The sequence below is a fragment of the Vidua chalybeata genome, chromosome 28 (assembly GCF_026979565.1).
Source record: "Vidua chalybeata isolate OUT-0048 chromosome 28, bVidCha1 merged haplotype, whole genome shotgun sequence".
NCBI classification, from domain to species: Eukaryota; Metazoa; Chordata; class Aves; order Passeriformes; family Viduidae; genus Vidua; species Vidua chalybeata.
The window spans coordinates 2,829,904-2,850,132 of record NC_071557.1 but is presented as its reverse complement, the minus strand read 5'-3'; the positions used below and the strand labels follow the sequence as shown (position 1 = coordinate 2,850,132).

At 46.6% G+C, this 20,229-nt stretch overlaps 1 protein-coding gene across 4 annotated transcripts in view; it reads right to left on the bottom strand.

The window, feature by feature from the left end:
- Window positions 1-20,229, bottom strand: part of DPYSL2 (dihydropyrimidinase like 2) — a 56,256-nt gene that overhangs the window by 8,993 nt on the left and 27,034 nt on the right. For all 4 annotated transcript variants that reach the window (XM_053966538.1, XM_053966536.1, XM_053966537.1 and 1 more), the window contains 8 exons: window positions 13,285-13,449; window positions 12,404-12,465; window positions 11,221-11,301; window positions 10,270-10,338; window positions 6,210-6,330; window positions 2,923-3,079; window positions 2,622-2,763; window positions 2,263-2,433 (listed from right to left, as the gene is read on the bottom strand). In XM_053966538.1, the coding sequence (XP_053822513.1) occupies window positions 2,263-2,433; window positions 2,622-2,763; window positions 2,923-3,079; window positions 6,210-6,330; window positions 10,270-10,338; window positions 11,221-11,301; window positions 12,404-12,465; window positions 13,285-13,449 (968 nt within the window). The remainder of the gene's footprint in view (window positions 1-2,262; window positions 2,434-2,621; window positions 2,764-2,922; window positions 3,080-6,209; window positions 6,331-10,269; window positions 10,339-11,220; window positions 11,302-12,403; window positions 12,466-13,284; window positions 13,450-20,229) is intronic.

Here is a 20,229-nt window from a genome sequence, read left to right as displayed (position 1 = left end):
TGTTATAAGTATGGGCAGGCCTGAGTGCAGCTTTGCAATTAGCCAGACCAGTGGTTAAACCGAGTCTGAACCATGTCCAGCCTGAAAAAAAACGGGGTGGTAAAGGAGGAGGCTGGGTCAGGAGCTTATGGATTGGGCTGCTTCCAAGAACAACACCACCTCCCTCTCCAGCTCCTGATGCTTCCTTGCCAGAGAGTGGCAAGAGCAGTGTGAATTCTTGGAAAATATCCGTAAGTTGCTCAAACATTTCAAAAAGTAGCAATCGTCCAAGGCCACATAATCAGAGGCTGTCCCTGTGCCTGACTGTCAAGGGGCCTTTTGTTTTCTGCTTGGCCAAACCAGGATGTCTGGACTCCAAGGGCATCACTTGTATCAGTTTCTCCTCTAACACAAGGCATCATGCAGTGTAAGACCCAAAAAATTACAGAATTTCAGAATCATTAAGGTTGGAAAAGAGCTCTAAGGTCACTGAGTCCAATGCCTGATTCCCACCTTGTCGCTGGCCCAGAGCACTGAGTGCCATGTCCAGGCTGCCTTCATTGGACACCTCCAGGGATAGGGACTCCAAACCCCCCTGGGCATCCCCTTCCAATGTCTAATCACCCTTTCCATGGAGAAATTCCTCCTGATGTAGCTTCAGGTGTGATGCCAGGTACAACAGGTGAAGCGATGACAGGGGACGAGGTCAGAGATGCGTTTGTAAACAAACAAGCTGTGATTGCTCAGCTTTTCAAACTCTTGGGAATGAGAGCCCTTCCTCCTCCATCCTCTTGGCACAGCTTAAGGATGCAGCCTTTGGCCACAGCTGGCCAAAGAGTGCTGGAGCCTCTTACACACTGTCAGGGTTTTGGGGGATCTGCAGCTCTCAGCAGACAAAAATACTTCTGAATGGAGCTGGTTCTCCTTTGCCTTGCCCAAATCCATACCAAATTCATGGAAACAATCCTGACTGCACTAGAGCATATCCACAAAAGAGAAAGTCTATGAATTCTGTGTCAGGAAATTGAAAGACCCCAGTTCATTTCCCAAAGACAACAGCTACTAAATAGAAATTACTTTCAAGCACTCCACCCAAACTACTTCCATCTCTCTGAGCTATTTGTAAGTACAAGCCCAGGTTCAGATCATGAATTCTGGCACCTAAAAGCAGTGAGTCCTGGGTTCCCTCTTCTTATGTCATTCCTCTCCAGATTGGAAGGAGTCTGGAAGCACCTCTAAGGTGACTGAAGTGACCAGACTCCTGGAATTCCTCTGTCAGAAGCCTAAGCAGAGGCAGGATGAAGTGAAACCATCTGTGACCAATTCTGACAAAGAGTTAAGTCACAGGGAAGTGAACCAAACCTTTAAAAAAAATGATGTTTCTTTGTGAATGTGCCCGGGGATCCAAGTGTGGAAGAAAATTTTGCTCCTTCAGCTCCAGAGTGAATGAAAGCATTCATGGGAAGAAAGAACAAGCAGGGTTTTTTCCAGGAAAATATTCCATAGGTTCATGGTCAACAGCGAAACAAGCTGTCAACAAATGCAAACAGTGGCTGCTTTGTCTGAGAGAGGGCTTGAATGTCACAGGGAGACTCCAGCCAGGCCCCTGCACTGGAACTATTCTGCAGATTACCACAGACTGAGACAGCTTGGTCACTGCAGGGGACAGGTGTAAGGCATGGGACTCAGCAAAAGCATCCCTAAGAGTGCCACCACTGCAGAAGCTAACAGCCACAAAGCTGCAGAAGAGCTAAGGGGAAGGTCTGGTTGGTTTGGGTACTGCCCTTTGCCAGCTAATGTGGGGGTGACCACCAGGCAAATCCTGACTCCACACACATGTGCCAGATCAGTAGGTGGTATAAATCCACTCAGACCCTAGGTCTGGGCCAGATTTCCAGAAAAAGTGTCTGCAAGCTGATAACACTTCAGTGAAAAGGGGCAGTTGCCATTCCCAGCACTGGCAAGCCTGGATGTCATAAACAACACATTGCCCTAAGAGGTCTTTGCATATTTTAGAGGATTTAAAGAGCTTTCTGTGAGCTCAGATCTATGCACCCAACACTCAGGAAGAGCAGACATGCTCCCTGCTCCAGGGGGAATCCACTTGATTTCAGAGGGACTCATCCTGCTCACACAACTGAGCTCCAGAGTGAGACAAGAGAGAGGGCTTCAGGCACGGGGAAAATGAGTCCTGAGTTGTCACAAGCTCGCATTGCTGGCAGCACAGCCTGGCACTGGAAGAGAGGGGGAAAGGAAGTAGGGAATAGTAGGGAACATCCTTACTATGTTGTGAGTCTTGGCAGAGATTGTCTTGACACTGTCAGGATCCCAGATCACCAGGTCGGCATCAGAACCCACGGCGATGCGGCCCTTCCGTGGGTACAGGTTGAAGATTTTGGCTGCGTTTGTGCTGGTCACAGCCACGAACTGGTTCTCGTCCATCTTGCCGGTCACCTGGGGGGACACCACAGGAGTCACTGCATGAGCCAGCTAAGAGCTGGCAGTGCAGCAGATTCCCAAGGATCTCCACAGGGGTAAAAACACCAAGTGGAAGGACCATGACAAGAAAATAACACATTCCTGCAGCTCCTTCCACTCTGAATGTCCAGCTGAAATGTAAACTCATGACAGGTGTGACCTACCACAGCCTTATCCCAGATGATGGACATTCTCTCCTCAGTGCCATTGGTTCCTTCAGGGATCAGGGTGAAGTTGTCCTTCCCAACAGCTTTCTGAGCAGTGTTGAAGGTGCAGTGGGCACTGCCAGTCACTTGGAGGTCTCCACTGGAAGAAAAACAAAAGGTATTTAAGGTATTTTATTGTCACAGGAATGCTCCTGAAGGTAAAACAGCTTTTTGCTTGCTGGCAGCAACATCCCTTATTTTATAACCCATTTCCTCATGATGGATCACATGTTGTTTGAACACAGAAAGCTCTACTCACCAGGACAGTAATGAGTTGAGAAAATCAGGAGTGGTCGGGTCAGGACTCAGTGGTGGGGATGTAACAAAAGCCGCTGCCTTTGCCCAGTTCTTGCTCCAGTAATGGGATCCATCAGTGCCCAGGCTGGCTGTGATGGGCTCTCCATACACCACAGTGCCTGTGGGACAGGGACACACATAAACCCTCTGTGAACACCAAGGAATGTGCACTTCCAGCCTGGCTTCCTGGCAGAAGGCATCCTCCTGGGAAAGGACACATGCTGCAGGGCTGCCTAGTACTTCCTCTGAAGCATTAAATAAAGATATTGCTACTGACCAGAGCTGGGAGCAGCAAAATGTGCACAATCCTTTACACAACTGCAGAGGTTGGCACTGATTAATTATCCTTGAAATGGTTACTGTAAAGATTCATTTTATTGTTTATATTAAATTTATTGTTTATTTATCCTGAGCCAAGAACTTTGTAGAAGAAGCTGAGAGCAACTGTAAGGGAGTGAGGAAATTCAGTCTGATCTAGAAGAGATGTGCAAGAGAAAGAATTTTAAGAAGAGTTTTGTAAATTATAGTATGAATTAAAGACTTTCTAACAAGGCCAGGTTTCTTGGAGTAGGGTCTGTGCATAGACCACGTGGGAGAAAACTCCTACCAAGAAAATTTTTCTGCATACAAAGAAATCCCATCACAGGGGAAATATCAGAGTTCTTGGTTCACAAATGCAGCGCAAGGGAACTCTATGGTCCCCCCAAACAGCAAAACTGTGGCAGAACTGGGAAACGGAACTGCATCTCCTGACTCTGTCCAGTGCGCTCACCACCACTGCATCCTTCCTCCTCATTAACATTTTTGGAACCACATGAAGGAACAGCAGATCCTTAAGGCCAGAATACTCTGCAAGTTGGAATGTACCAGCACCATCTGCACACCAAGCAGATGATGCAACTTCAAAAGCAGCACGAGCTGGCAGTCCCAGGATCTGCTCACCAAATGCAACCTTGCCAAAATCTGCTCTGTGCCCACCCACCTGCCTCCCCAAGCTTCAAACTTCCCCTCCTCCAAACTTCATGGGTTTGGATCTGCCTACCAAAGATGAGGGTGGCTGAGATGCCAACCCTAAATACTTCAGTCAGGAAAGATGGGCAGAGGGACAACCAGAGCTGGTCAGCAGGGTCTCACACCTCACCATGCAGAGTGAAAAGACAGAATACTTCTTTCACTATATTGCCAGAGCTACTCTTATGTCTCTGGGGTCTCAAGACAGCTGGGAAAAAGCCCACTAGCTGAGGCAGGACAATGATTAACTGGCTCCATGCTGCTCCCAGGACCCTGCTGACACAGCACGTCCAGGAACAGCCTTTGCTAGAGAGTTTCCAGGAGCAGAGGAAGAGGCTCCCTGACATCACTGGCCACAAATAGGGTTCTGAAATCAAAGCAAGGCCTAACACATGCTGGCTGTTAATGGGAGGCCGCTTGTGGTCCAGCACACTGGGGATATTGTTCTGCAGGGAGTGATGTTTTCGGGTTCCAGATCTGCCAGCGACAGAGTCTGCAGGGAATCTCCTCCATACAGAAGCCACTGGGAACATCTGGCTTTAAATAATGTCTGTTCTTTGCCATTTAGCAAATCAGTCCTGGTTTGGTTTTGCCTTGGATAGTCTTGGTTGTTTCCTCTATTGTTTGGGAGGGCAAGACCAGTGTGTGTGGCCCTCCTTGGTTACTGCACAGCATTTAACTTGAGTTATTTGAATAAAGGAACTGAGGATGGGGCACCATTTATACCTCAAATTCTCTTTATAAGGAGAAAATGCATTTTGAATGAAAACTGCATGTTCTGGCTGGCTCAGGAGGCTGAGTGAAGTGAGCCCTGTGGATCATTCATCTGGGACAATCCCAGCACCTTTCACAGGCAGGGTAACATCCACCCAAGCCAAGCTGTGTTTTATGGCTTTCTGTGATCCAGGTGTGTGGTCCCTCATCCCGAAGCCCCACTCCACTTGCAACTCAGGACTTGCAACTTGTGGTCTCAGGACACTGAGTGTAGCAAGAAGTGTTTCTATTGATGCTCCACCTTTGTGGGGCATATGCCTTCAATATTTTATCTGGAAAAGGGAAGAGAGGCTTCCCTGGCTCTCAGTATACAGCTGCACTGCGACATCAAGTTCTTTTCTGGGATGCAGCATGCAGCCACATTGCTAGGTCAATGCATCTTCCTTCAGGATGATCCCCTCCGATGGAGCTGGGAGAGAAAGATTTATTCCAAACGGCTTGAGCTGCTTTCACAGACAGCCTTGAAAATCAGTCCTCCTCACCAACTCCTTTAACAGGAATCATGGGACCAAAATACTCCTGAGCCGATGCACAAACACCAATCTGTTTGCTGGAAATCAGCTCCTCTCGCATCAAACACCCAGATGGAAAGTGATGTCATTTGTATATCCATCCAGGCTTATTTAGGCTGCAGAAAATTAAATCCAAGCCTTGTGAGGAAAGAAGGGGGTAAATCATTCCTCCTGGTTACTCACTCAACCTGAGCAGCTTTAAATAGAAGTGAAAGGTTTAGTAACAGGGTAAAGCAGCAGACAGCACTCACTCCATGAGCAATCCTGACTCCTTGAGGGCCAGGCAACAGGGACAGGACTGGGGGAAGCTCCTGCATCCCTCAGAGCAATTCAGCTCCCTCACAAGCCTCAGTCAGAGAGGACAGACATGGGCAGCAGGATCCACAGCAGGTCTGAGTCTTGCTTCTTGCAGCATCCCCAAGCAGAGTTATCAGAGGCAGTCGCAATTCCCAAACCTAACCGAGCCTGCTGATTCCCATCCCTGCATGGATGTCAGGCTATGAGTTACACCACGTGGAAAGCATCTATTCCACAAGCAAGAAGCACAGCAGGCAGCTGGAACTGGTGGGCCTCTTTGGCTACTCCAGCTAAATACAAGAGGGCTTGTGAGTCAAGAACTCCCTCAGGAATCACTGCTGACCCCAGGAAGCACAGCAGAAAGCACCAAGGGAAAACCACAGCAGCTGGAAGGAGGACCCAGTTGCAGTCTCCAGGTGAATTTACTACATGGGGAGAGCATGGAATGACTCAGTGGTATCATGAAGGCACATGGCTTGGTGGGGGAGGATAAGTGTGAATAGACAAGTTCAGGACTGAACAGAACAAGCAGCTCCTGGCTCTGACACAGCCACTTTCCCTGGTGTGTGGGAAATGAAAAAGAAACCTTTCCTGTAGGGATGAAGCTGATGTTGGCAGGAGCTGAAGTGCATGAGCTAAGGAGGAAATAACTTACCCTTTTTCCTGGCTTGAGCAATGACATCAGCAGCACTTTTGCTCATCACCTTGGTGATGTACAGGGGGCAGTTGGTCTGGTTGGCAATGGTTATTGCCCGGTTCACAGCCTCTGCCTCCACCTGAGGAACAGAGGCGGCAGTAGGTCAGGGACACCCAACAGCACCCCGCTCATCCTCACACCCTACTCTCCCAGAGAACAAAGAGTGACAAGGCATTTCCCACCTCTGAGCCTGAAAAGGCACAGCGCAATCACAACAATTAAATGACATCATGCTGCAGTCCCCTCTCATTACCACCATTTCTCCCAGGCTGCTTCAGAGCCTCTCTGATTGAACTAAAACACCAGTCCAGGTGCTCAGGGTCAGAATGATTAAGCCCCTTCTTTAACCTAGACAAAAATAAGCAAGTAAATGTTGACTCAACAGAACTGCTCCAGCTCATGGAGAAGGGAGATGCTGCACCACATACTCTGGTAAACCACATTTGCAAACAAGCCTCCTAAATTGTACCCTCCACTACAGTCTCTGGCTTGGGATCTGAGAGAGTGTGAACCACCCCATAAATCAACTGTTTTTCCTTGCATGTGTACAGAGAATTAACCTCAGCCAAACTGAGGGTCATGTTGTAACTGCAGCCTCAGGATGATGGGCACTGCTCTGATTTTATGGATCAAACACGTCCTAATCAAAAGATCCAGAAGACAGATTGAACAGCTGGGCTATGCTCACTGTGCCTGCTGCCAGCAATGCCACAGACATTTTCCAAGTGAACAACAGAGGAAACAAACTCAGAGCAATCCCCCACCAGATTCCCCAATGCAAGAGGCTCCCAGAACCCCTCCCATGGACTCTGGTGGCATTGGCACACAATCAGCATTTGTGAAAATCTGCTCTGCAGTGACTGATAGCCCAAGTGCCACAAATCATCATCACCTGTCCCAGAATACATTGCCCAGACAGGTTATGTCTCATTCCTGGAAGTGTCCAGGGCCAGGTTGGATGGGGCTTGGAGCATCCTGGAGTAGTAGAAGGTGTCCCTGCCCGTGGCAGGAGTGGGACTGAGCGGGCTTTGAGGTCCTTTCCAAGCCAAACCACTCTGGGTTTCTGTAACTGCTGGCTCTTAACACTGTCCTTGGAGGAAAAGAACCACCAGCTTAGGGAACCATGGCCAGGCTGAGGTCCAAGTGTCCTGAACAGCTCTGCTCATGCCAGCAAAGCCACCACTTGCACCCATGCCCTGTTTGCAGCCAGAATGCTCCAGGAAAACAAAAGCCACGAGTTTTTTACAGCAAACCAGCCCCCCAGAGTCAGCAGGGTGCTCTCTGGGGCCTAAAGGGTTATAGCCCCAGGCAGGTGATGCTCACAATGGCGTATTTTCTCACCCTGATGCCCCAGGCAAATGGGAAAGGCTGTGAGGGAGGGTTTTGTTCCAGGATGTTGGACCCAAAGTGTCACAGCCAGCACCACTCACAAGGGCTGAAAGGAAGAGCCAAGAGAAGCCCAGTTGTCCCTTCTGAGAGACAAGGGGAGGACTCAGACAGGCCAGAACTTCCAAGCCATGGCCTCCCTTTGCAAACTCCCCACTAGAGCGGGTCTGTGCACGGCTCTGCCTCTGCAGCACTTGGGAACCCCATTTCCACTCCGTGTCTCAGTTTCCCTGCAGGCAAAGCAGGGATAAAACAACACACACCCCCCAGACTTTTGGGCAGAAGGCGTTTGAGCAACTGTGAAGCAGCAAGAGAATATTTTCTGAACTAGGCTGCTGAATTCCTGCCTTGTGCCCAGATGCTATGGTGACAGGCATATAACAATAACCCAACAAGTAGTCCAAAGGGGAACTTTTGCAATTATTCGTATGCATTAGAAGCCCTAGCACAGCAGTTCTCTTGGAAAACGAAACAAAACAAAACAAAACAAAACAAAAGACAGACATTTCCTGGAGCATTTTGACTGCTTGTGCTTCCAGCATTTTTGTGGCTGGAAAAAAAAAAACCAAAAAAATGAAAGATTGCTCTGAAAAGTCATCACAGAATGAACTGAGCTGTGAGGGGTAGAGTTTTCCAAGAAGTGATGGGTGAGGCTGACTTGAGATGGTGCTGTCTTAACTCAGGCCCTGTTTTCTTGCTCACCTCTGTGCTGAACACTGAGATGAGCAAAGCTAAACCCCTGAGTCAGCAGTGAAACTTAAGCCTCAGTATGAGCCTCCTGCCAGCCTGGGAATTCAGATGTGTGCACTCCAAGACACAAGTGCATGTGGCCAGTCCCTGAATGCTTCACTCTGATTTATTCTACCTGAAATGAGTGGGAGTGTTGAGTTAATAAATGTTTTAGACTTGCTCAGCAACTCCTGCTGGTTTGCTGTAGATGGAGGTCTGAATTAAGGAGCTCTCCAGTCAGATGCCAATCATCCTTAGGACTGGTTTTGCATTCCCTAAGGGACAGCAGGAAAAGCCAATTCTAGTGTCAACAGCACCCCAGAGGGATACAACAAACATCCACTTCGTTGAAGTCAACAGGAATTAGGGATCTGCTGCCACCCTTGGAATTTGGCCTCTATCACCAGCTAGCCCAAGGGGAGCTGGATGTTTTTAAAAGCACAGAGTCATTCCCACACTGCAGAAAGGGGAGGAGGGAACAAGATGACATCATTTCCTGCTCTGTTTCCTATGACTTTAAAGGAGGAGAATGTTGGACCAAAGGCTTCCCAAGCCTGAGCAGAGCACAGCTGAGTTCAGCTGCACAGAGGCTGCCCCATGTGACATCAGGGAGAGGCTTCACTGAGCCTCATCTGTGGCAGCCACGTGTCCTCAGGCTGCCTTTTTCCTCCCTGCACTGAGGCAGAGCACAGTCGTGCACAGATTAACAATCCATCCACGCCTTGGAACCACACAACTCACAGTTTAAAGCTCCTGCTCCATGAAGGATGAGCTCTTAAACAGCCAGACACAACTTGGCTGGTTTGTGTCCAGATCCTTTAAGGTAAGAGCAGTGTTCCTTTGAAAACAACACAAACTGAACTCCCTGAAGTGTCACACCAGCATCTGTTCCCATTCCCCTGATGCAGGCCAAAAAATATGTTAAAAAACCACAAATTGGATGGGTGACTGGAAAGCTCAGTGCAAAGTGTTTGCTCACAATTTCAGGAAGCAAAAGATTCCAGCTCTGGAAGCCACACACAGATTCTGTGTTCTGTGAGGATTCACTTACAAGTGGAACTTTTTTTTTCCCCAGGCAACAGAATGATTTATGTTCCTACTGAAATGCCTCTGGATGCTGCTTGTCAGAATCAAGGGGAGGAAATGGAGAGTGAGCACGAGGGACATGTGTGGATGAACTCACAGCCCCAACTCCCACATCTGGAAGGCAGCAAAGCCCCAGGATCTTGGAGGAATAAAAAGAGCTGCTTGTACAGAACAGATGAACCCCACAAACCTGGAATGCCACGGTGAGGTGTCCGGCTTAGAGACAGCGAAGGACTGTGAGTGAAGAATGCAATGGGAACCAACCTCAAAGGCAAAGTTTTAAGGCTCTTTCATACTTCTGGGATTTATTTCAAAAGCTTAGAGGGATTGGAGTGCTCATCTCTGGAGAAATCCATGGAGAAATATGAAGGGTAACTATTTTATATAAAGTGCTGGGCTAAGGCCTGAGCATGACCTCCCCTCTCTGGTACATATTTTCTGTGCCCTCAGCAAACCACTTAATCCATTGCTGTAAAAACCCCCATCCCATTGGTAATATTTCATCAAAATATCAAGTATCACAGTAATGGAAGCTATGAAGTACCTAAAAACAATGTCACGATTTGGGCATATATTAAAAATTCTGCTATTCACTGGAAGTCTGACAAAATAACGACCAAGAGAGACCAAGAGAGACAAAATAACGACCAAGACACTGGACCTAGAAAGGATAGTAGCAGAATTCCACCAACATAACCCCAAATACAGAAGAATTTTGTTTCCAGCCACATTCATCCCAACATGAAGTACTTAATGGCAATGCAGAGATGTTATAAACAGGGGAGGGGGGTAAATGCAAAGACAGGGGAGTTCTCACCTCTTCAGGTCTGCTCAACACATGCCCTTCAGGGCCTGTGATCCCCAGCTCCAGGATCCTTTGCTGCTCCTAAAGCAGAGAAGAAAAAAGAGCAGGGATGAGATTTAAAGCAACAGGGAATTTTTCTTGCAGCACACACAGCTATTGTAAAGGGGCATAAGTGAGAACCTGAGCATCTGTACTGGCTAAAAATCACATGGGGCTTTGCATAACGGCCCTGCAAGAAGGTCCTGTCCAACTTCCTTTGCTGAGAATAACCAGAGCTCACAAAACCTTGCTGATTTGTCCACAGGAGTTCAAGGAAACCTTTTATTTGGATTTGCTTCACACTGGGTTCATAGCCCCTCGACTTTCAGCACTCATTTGCATCTATAAAATCATCTATAAAATCATCTTGTGGCAAAATGATAACTCATGGAAAAAATGGTCCTGCAACTGGGCTCAAGGACTGGGGTGGGTTCTTGCCCAGCCAAAGAACACAGAAATCCTCTGGGTGCTTGAGGCACAATACACAATGTACAAAATGAGCTGGAGATAAGATTAAATTGGATACATTATTAACATTTTTCCCTTGCTGCTGTTTGAAGGATAAACAGACCCCAAACATCAGCACCCCATGTACTGTATGAAGCTACATCCCTTCCCACTCCCCCGCTTCTTATTTCCTTCAGAATATTTTGTTGCACACAGTGACAGTCACACCCAGCTTTTCACTTTTGGGGAGAGAGGCAGAAATGCCCAATATCCACCCCAAACTGTAGGCTGCCACAAAAAACCTATTTTATCAGTGTCAAACGGGTTAAAAACTGCTTACAGCCCTGCTCACACCCTTGATACAGCCATGCCATGCTCTCAAAAGGCTGGGTGGCTCTCAGTTTGCAAAGAAGGAGTCAGAATTTAAACCCCTCCCAGCATTTGAAGCCAATAACTGAGAGAACAGACAGGCCATACCTCAGCAATGATGTCACCGTTTTCAGCATGCACTTGGGCTGTGGCGCCAATGTCCCGGATCACACTTAGGACCTCATAAATCTGGGCGACAGATAACACACATCACAACAGGAACACACCTGTTGGGAAGGCCACACCCCAGATCCCCACAGAAAACAGAATTTTGCAGAAGAGAAAAGAGAAAGAGAAGCACTAAGCAATATAAGATGTGCTTTGCTGGAGAGATGCAAACCATTTTCATGCCTGCCACTGAATTTCCCAATTCCACAGTTGGATGCTGCTGATGGGCAAAGAAGGATCATCCAGTGGCAGGTTTGGAGTACCTTGGAGGAAGAAACAGCAACAACTCAAGCCCCATTGCTGGATGATTTTAAAGGACTTGCAGAGTTGTACCTGCTTGATGTTTCATTTACTGATGCCTGGCATGAAAAACATCCCATTATATCTGAGTGGTAGGGGCATGTCCTCCATGGAAATCCAGTATCTGGAGGTAGGAGCAGTGTGATTTCCTGCTCCAGCAACCAGCCTGAGCAGGTTCAGGTCCAGTAACCCCCAGCTGGCGCCATCAATGTTCCCTCATCAAAATGTTTCCAGAGCCTCAGAGATAACTCACACACCAACACTCCCTCCTCCCACACCTTCAGAAAGAGAGGAATTCCTCTCCTCCCATACCTTCAGAAACATAAACTGCCCCTCTGAACCGCTAAATGTGCCCAAATGTGCCCACCAGAACAGCAAACAGGAGGGCAATTAATTCCTTTCTAAAGTCACAGTGATTCTACCACCAAAAAACTACCTCTGGACCAGGATCAGTTTTAGCTTCTAAACAGAATAATTATAATTAGCCCAGAGATCTCCCTATCCTGCCCTGTGCAAAGACATAAAGCAGCAATTCCTAGAACTGCCACTGCTTCTACCCCAAAGGAGCTAAAAAAAACCTCTGACTTCTCAAAATGAGAGTTTTACTATTGCTTCCCTCGGCCAAGTCTTTCAGGGTTTGCTGTTGGTAAGGTTTTATTCTTAATTAAAAATATAATTTTCAAACCAGAGCTATGGGTGCTGTTGCTGATCTTAGGTACTGTTACACACATAAAGCTTGGAAACAGGTGAGAGTGTCAGATGCCAGGATATTGAATTTAAACACTAATTTGTGACAAATTAAACATGAAGCCTTCCTTCCTACCTGAGAATCACTGAGCTGAAAGCGATCTTTGAAAGCCATGTACACCAAGAAGGAATTCACACCTGGGGGAAAGAGAGCACATTGCAGGTAAAACCATGGACTACAATCCCTAAATCAGCCCCCAGCAGTAATTCCATGAATTCACTGTAGGAGGTTGGGTAACAAAATAAAAGCAAAAATGCATTTCACACAAAAGCAGAGACTGGGCCTGCAAAGCTGATCCCCCTCAACCTCCAGGGAGAACAATGGGAAATATGTGTCTTTGATGCGTCCAAACTGACCCACTGATCCTAAGCTGGCTTTTCCTCTCCAGCCTTTGGAACCAGTAAAAGCTCTCACCCAGCATATGTGGGAAGCTCCCATTACAGCATAAAATGCTGGGTTTTGAAACTACAAATAGGATGGAAAATTACTCCAGCCTGTGGATGAAATGCCAAGGAAATAAAGAGGGGGGAAACCTATGAGGTAATTTTACTCAGCTCTTCACTTTTAGCATCCAGAGCTGGATTGGTCCTCCTGGGGCTCCTATTTCCCTTGTTTACAGCACTTTAATGGCTGCAGGTATCATCAAAGGCCCTGATGAACCTGAAGGACCTTCACTGGACAAAGGAGCAGCTCTGCATGGGAAAAGCAGGAGATTCACCTCTAGAAAATCAGTGCTGCAACACCAGTGTGCCCCAACCCCTGAGCCCTCTGCAATCCCAACTGCCCAAACCTTCTCAAGGAGCCCAAAACTCCTTTATTTTTGGAGTTCCAAAATAAACTCCAATGGGCCCAAAACAGCTTTATTAGGATATAAAAGTAAAATACTGCATGAGAGACAGCCCTAAATAATAGGGGATCCTGAAAAACAAGGAGGGGCAAGGCTTCCCTGAGCTTACCATGATCTTTAACCAGAGCTTCCATCTCCTCCTGGACACCTTTATGCCACTCAGTGATGTCCACGTGCAGGGAGTAGTCACAGCAGGATTTGCTGTCTGCCCACTCTCGCCACTGATCGAACGCAGTCAGCAAACTGGTCCCAGGCTCGGGAACCACGTGGTCAACTGGGAATGACAACCAAAGCAGTGGTAAATTCCTGGTGCTGAAGCTTTCCTGGGTGCCCAGGACAGCAAGCACAGTTGTGCAGAGCCTGCTGCAAAATCAAGGCATCCTCTTTCCCTTTAAAATATGTCTAAGTTTGCAATTTTTCAGTGGTTTCTAGAGAATGCAGCCATGGAAGTTGATTATGGAGCAGCAACTCAAGGAAAATTAGTTGTTTCTACAACTTGCTTACTACAACTGTTGGTGCTACACATCCCAAGCAGGAGTCCTCTGGAAGGTGCTCATTTTCCTTGAGTTGCTGCTCCATAATCAACTTCCATGTTGGAGGAAGCAGGACCAACAATTTGTGGCTGCGGAGATCTCTCTGACACTGAGAAGGTCCTGCTGCCTCTGGCACCTGCTTAGTTTGATCATCACACCAAATCCTGCAGCAACTGGATTCACAGGCAGCTTGCAGCTGCAGGACACCCTCAAAGGGTGATGCAAGGGACCTGGATCTGAAGGTTCAGTGTTCCTGGTTTTTATTTGAGCACATGGAGTCTCTGAGATCTTCAAAAGACAAAGGGAAATTAAAAAAGCAAGTCAGCATCTCCAGTACTGAACTGAGAGAGTAAGAAAAACCTGTGGGATTTCAGGGGTTACAAACTGGGAAGCACTGCTGAGGAGGAAGAGAGGGCCCGGCTTGATTCTATATTAAAACACACAGAAAAACAAAAAGTTGCTTCAATTATCAGCACAGAAATCCCCGCAGCTTTTTTTTTTTAATTTTGTGGTGACGATCAGGGCTGCTCTAAGTCACAGCTAAGATGAGAGACAGAGCCTGTGAGTTCCACTCACCCTCAGGACAGAACAACCATCCCTGCTGCAAAACTCTGCCTACCCTCTCCCCTTTGCAAAGGGAGACAGCTTAGAATATTTGTGCTTTCCAAAAGGCTTTTCCCCTGGAAACATCACACCAAGGAAGGGACATGCTATGCACATCCTTACTGCCTTAGCAGCTGCAGCTTCAATCAGTTCGGCACTTCAGGAGTGGCTAGTGGTCTCTGTCTTTGTTCCCTCCGTACCCATCACAGAACTCCATGCTACAAGTAAAAACTTGGAAATTTGCCTCCTGTCTGGCACCACTCCGAGAATGTGCTTTTCACCGCCATTGCGGAAAGCAGCCCAAATATAAGCAGATAATAAACTGACATGTTTTTTAAAAAATCATCCCATTTCTGTTCCATGATCTGCTCCACCCCAGTGGTCAGAAACCTTCCACTAACTTCCAGCCTGAATTGTTTCTTGACCAGTACAGAGCCCCTGTCACTCTGCCAAAGTTAATCTTTAGCTTAAATAGAATGAACAACAAGGAGAAAAATAACATTCACTTTGCTTTTCCAATGGGATGTGGAGAAAGCCCAGGTTTACACAAATGTCTAATTAAAAAGCCAAAAAAAAAAGTCCATTTAATCTCTTAACACGTCACACGAGTAAATCCATCTCCACTTGAGACTAAAGGTGCCCTCAGAGCTCTGTCAGCCCGAAGATGATGGATGGCTTGTGGGCATTGGAAAATTGTGCCTGAACATAACAAGTGGTTAATACAGAGTCCTCAAAGCCCAGCACTGAGACCCTGTGAATGCTCTGGAGCTCCCAGGAATGACTGTGTTGTCAGGGATCAGAGCTTTATCACCACCTCACTTCATACACTGCCCAAGGATAACTACTGGGATTTTTTGGAGGCAGTGGAACCAGGGGTAAGGGAGCTCTATTAGCTCTCTGACAAAGCCAAACCACAGCTGGTTGCAATAGGAGTCAGGCATGTAGGTGCTGGTGCAAGTGTGCAGGAAGTCAGCTCCAGGGGTTGGGAATATCTCCTGTGGCATCTCCCCTGAGCTCCCTGACAGCCAAATCACTCTCTAGCCCCTTCAAAACACAGCACACTTCTTCTCCACAGCAGCTCTGCCAGGCAAACATCAGCAAACAACCACTTCCCCACATCCACATGGAAGAACTCAGCAGGAAAGCAGCCTGAGAGTGCAAGGTAAGCAACAGCCTTTGCACTCTGGGACTGAACTGGTCTGAAGAGACTCAGGGAAAGGACCCGGCAGAGCACACCAAGAGATAGTCATGGTGACAGGGACGTCCCTGGAGAGGGGCCCAACAGCTGGGATCCTGTACCTGGCCAGGGTGGAAGCTATGCTGCCACAGCAGAGCAAGCAGGAGGAGTGGATGCTGCACAAAAGGCATGGAGAAAGTGGGTGTAATACCAAATCCTGGTCTGGAGGCAATTCAGACACAAATGGCAGTCTCCTCAATTCTTCCATCCTCTGTGCAATGGGAGGAGCCAAACACATTGTAAGATCATGGCCTACATCCCTTCATGTGAGGGTGGGGTTTTGGGGGAGACCAAATAAGTAAAAATGAGCCCAGATCCAGGAAAGGAGAGTAGTCAAGGTTGACTCTTCATCTGCTCTTAAAAGGACTGAGCTCTCAAACTGCTTCTGTTGAGATGGCCAGGAATTCCAGCTCTCAGGCAGAGCTCAAGAGCTCAGAGTAGAACAAAAAGCTTTTTATTTCAGGTGCCTGTGCTCCAGAGCAGCACAAGAAGTTGATGGAGGCTCCATTCCTCTGTTCCCACAGCCCCAGGCTTCCAGGATGACCCCTGGGGATGATCTGTCCCAGGACCATGGATACAAGGGCTGACCTACCCCAGCTCACAGCAAATCTCCCTCCGGGAGAATTCCCAGGAGGTTTCCCATGGGAAAAGCAATGCTGTCCCGATCCCACAGTGCTCCTTCTCCCTGGGAATCCCATCCCACTCCCCCATCTTTCCTTCCATCACCTCAGGAACCAGGAATGTTCAATCCCTGGGTGGCCCCACGTCTGCAGGGCACACTTAGGACAAACTGCTGTGACATAGGCTGTTGTCACCCCTTTATTCCCTCCACCACCACAGCCTTGATCTGGTGTGCTTCCCAGCCCAGATGTTTTCTTCCTGTTGTTGATTTTTTTTGCTGTGCAAATTAATTCAGCTGCTTAAAGTCTGAGAAGGAAGTTGCCAGCTCATTTTTAAGTTCAAAGCTTGTTCCAAAACCAGAAACAAAACGGAGACGGGAAAGAAAAAAAAAAAAAAAAAAAAAAAAAAAAAAAAAAAAAAAAAAAAAAAAAAAAAGGAAAAGATAATGTAAGAATCACTTCATCAACTTCATCAGGCTGAAATCTTCAAAGATGAAATTAAATAGCTTTGTGGGCTGTGTAGTGGCTCCCTGAATCTGAGTGAAATTCAGGCCTAATCCTAATGTTTCTCTTTATTTAACACACTCTCAGCAAGGCATAGGGCAAAGCCAAGCTCAGGGTTACCTTGGTTTCTCAGCTAAGAGCAGAAAACATTCTGTAGATTATCTTTTAACCTTTTGAGCTGCACAACCCAAAATGCAGCACCCCAGGGCTGAGGGCAAACAAAGCTGTTACACCAGCAAATGAATTTCTTTTAAAAAAATGAGAAAATCTATTTATACATTACAAATATTCTAATTTTTTGCTTGCTAAACACTGACAGGATTCCAAACACCTGGACAGTCTGTCTTTCTCCCAGACAATCCAAGCTCTCACCTCCCCTCTGAGAGCAGTGGCATTTGAACACCTGTGGACACACATGCTCCAGCCCTAATCATCCAGACTCTTAATTACTCTTCCCATTCCTGGTTTGGCTCTCCTATCATTATACACAGGCTTACAAGGTGCATCTGCTCCTGCTTCCCAGTATTCCAGCTGCCACCCACCACCAGCCAGGGCTGCTTTCTTGCCTGCCCCACTCAGTTCAGGGTCCTTCCCTCCTCCTTGGGCAGATTAATCGGCTCAGGATTAAAGGCAGACAATGAGCTGAAGTGAGACGACGATCCATGTTGCTCTTCTGCACCAAAGCTGGCACTCAGCCATGCTGGAATATTCTATATCTCATGGGCCAAACTGGTGAGATGTTGGTGGGGAGAAAATTGGGTGTGAAATGAAAGGGGAAGGCAAAAACTTAGGGGAATGGATTAAATGCTCCAAGTATTGGGAAAATAAAGCAGTGTTGTTTTAACATAACCATGGAAAAATCTACACAGGTTAGAAGTGCTAGCAGCACTTCATATAGAGTTCTAGCATCACCCATTATTAACACATTCTTATCATGTATTAATATAAAACCTGTACTAAAATCAGAGCCCAGCACAATCCCCCACATACACAAGTAATTTCGAAGTTTTTTTTTTTCCTACTGCTTTTTTTACACAATTCACAGAATCATGGAATATCCTGAGCTAGAAGGGACCCACACAGATCAAGTCCAACAACTGATTCCAGAAAGGACAGCCTAAAAGCCGGACCACAGTTAAGGCTGGCCTGAAACATCTCCTTGTCTTCATCCAGCTGCTCCCAGACTTTAAAACCACTTCCACAGCCCACTGAAAATGGTGCCAATCTCAGCTTTAAATGGTGGCTTTAGGAAATGTTGCATCACATCTTGGCTCCTTCTTCCCAACCCAGGGGCTTTCTGCTCCTGAAGAGCTTTCCTGGAGCAGGGTGGTATCTGCACCCTGAGCAAGAAGGGAGATGGGCAAGAGGGATCCAGCACAGAGGCTTCGGGAATACTCAAGAGCCTGCAGGATACTCTGAGACCAGAGCCAGAAAAATCCCATATGATCTCTTGCTGGCACTTGGAATCTCTCTCAAATTAAAAAAAAAAAAAAAAATGCAGATGAAGAGCAATGCCTTTATATTTTTGACCCCTTGCTAAACTCCAGAGAAATTATTGTTCCAGAGGGAGAGTTGGATCCAACTCTTTGCCTTGCCTTGAAAACAAAACTCTGCTTTTGGGATGGATGTTCTCATGGGTGGGGATTAATGGGTTTTATAGCTTCCTGGCATTGTGGCATGTGCTTTTTTTTTTCTTTTTTGCATCCTGCCTCAGCTGAGCAAGCCTTGGCTTGCAAACAACCCACTCCTGGAGCTTCTATTAATAGCCCATGCTTCCAGCTTTCCTCTGGAAAGGATTTTTTTCAACTGGTTTAATTAAGTGTCATCCAAAGCACGCCTGAAAATTTCCTGGGGCTTCAGCTCATGAATGCCACTACCAGGAAGGAGAAAAACTGTTTGAAATGGACAATATAAACATGAATTAGGGTCAGATGTTACCAAAATTGTGTATGTAATAAAAAACATGTATTCAGGGTTCCAGTTGCTATTACAGACTGCAGTTTTACACATTATTTCCTGCTCCTACCAGCATTATATGTGCCTATTGTTTAAGAGGAGTTTATAAGGTGAAAATCCTTAACATTTAAGCTTAACTGTTAGCAGGCAGATCTCCCCTACTGAAAACTTTAAATAGCAGCTTGGTCACTATAAACACATCTGCCTTTTTAATACAACTTAATCCCCACAGCAACTGCATGTGATGAAATCTGGTGAATTTATCGAGTTGTACATTCTGTCACAAGCCATTTTATTGAGAGACTGTAATTAAATTCAGCCCTGGTAATTGCACAGGTCCCTACTTAGAAGTCTGGAGTTGTCAGGCTGCGGCTGCAGGAATATTCTCCTGGCACTGATGTGAAGTGGGAGTAATTCTGTGAAAGCAAGAGGAATAAAATCAATCTCCGTGAACTGAAAGTCAGGCCCTTGACTGACCCAGAGATTAGTCCATAATCACAGACCTTATTTCATCCAGAGGCTTCCAATTCTCAGCTGGTAAAATATCACAATTCCTTCTACCTTTATGCTTCATGACCCTTTTATGTGTCAAGGAATTGAGCTACCAAAAGCTGCCTCATCTAGTAACAAAGCTGTTTTCAGCAGCAAAAATTCTGATTTAAGTATTAAACCCCAATTTCCAGCACAGCAGCCCTGCACCCATCCAGAGACCACAGCCCTTCTCTGAGCTCAAAAAGCCCAAATCAAGTGGTCCAGAAGAGCCTCACACCTAATTTTTTCTGATTCCATCCCAATTCTTCCTCTAAACCACACTCCAGGTCATGGGTTTGATCTGGGAAAAGGAAGGACAGCGACAAAATCACTTTGAAGGAAACGGCTCCATGGACCTGATGCACCTCAGCTAAACAGAAATCAAACAAAGGGTTTTCTTCATGTCGTGGTTCCAGCAACCAGATTTTCAGCTCTGTGTATTTGTGGCGATTTATTCCCAAAGTATTTTATTCTTGTTCCCTCCCTGCTGCCCCCTTCCCTCAAGAAAAGATACTGGAATAAAGAGATTATTCTGAAGAGTTATAGCCCTGCACAGGTGCTAATACAACTACCTAAGGACTGTTCTCCTGTACATGCCTGCCAAACTAATAGTAAAGGCAGCCTAAATGACATCACATGTTGTTTTCTGTCAGTTCAGATCCAATTTATAAGACCTGATGCAGAGAAATCAGACGCTGGACCAGAGTCAGAAGAATCAGACACATCCGTGCTCCACTGATTTCATTTTTAGAACACAACATTCCCTTATTCCCTCACTGATGTCATACAGATATTTCAGTTGCCCTTTTGGCTGATTACATCCAAAATTCAATTAACAATTTGAGGCTGGCTGGACACAAACATAAAGAATTTACACAGTAATTAATAACTCTCCCCAGCAGGTGCCATGGCAGCATATTATGGTCAGATAAAAAAAAAAAAGGCTGCATCTCTTCCCAGTACAGGTTCATAGTGCATTTATTGTATCTCAGGAGGTCACCATGGCAGAGAGGGAGGGGAACCAAGCTCAAAAGAGACATGTAAGTAAGTGGTTCCAAGATTTATTCTTT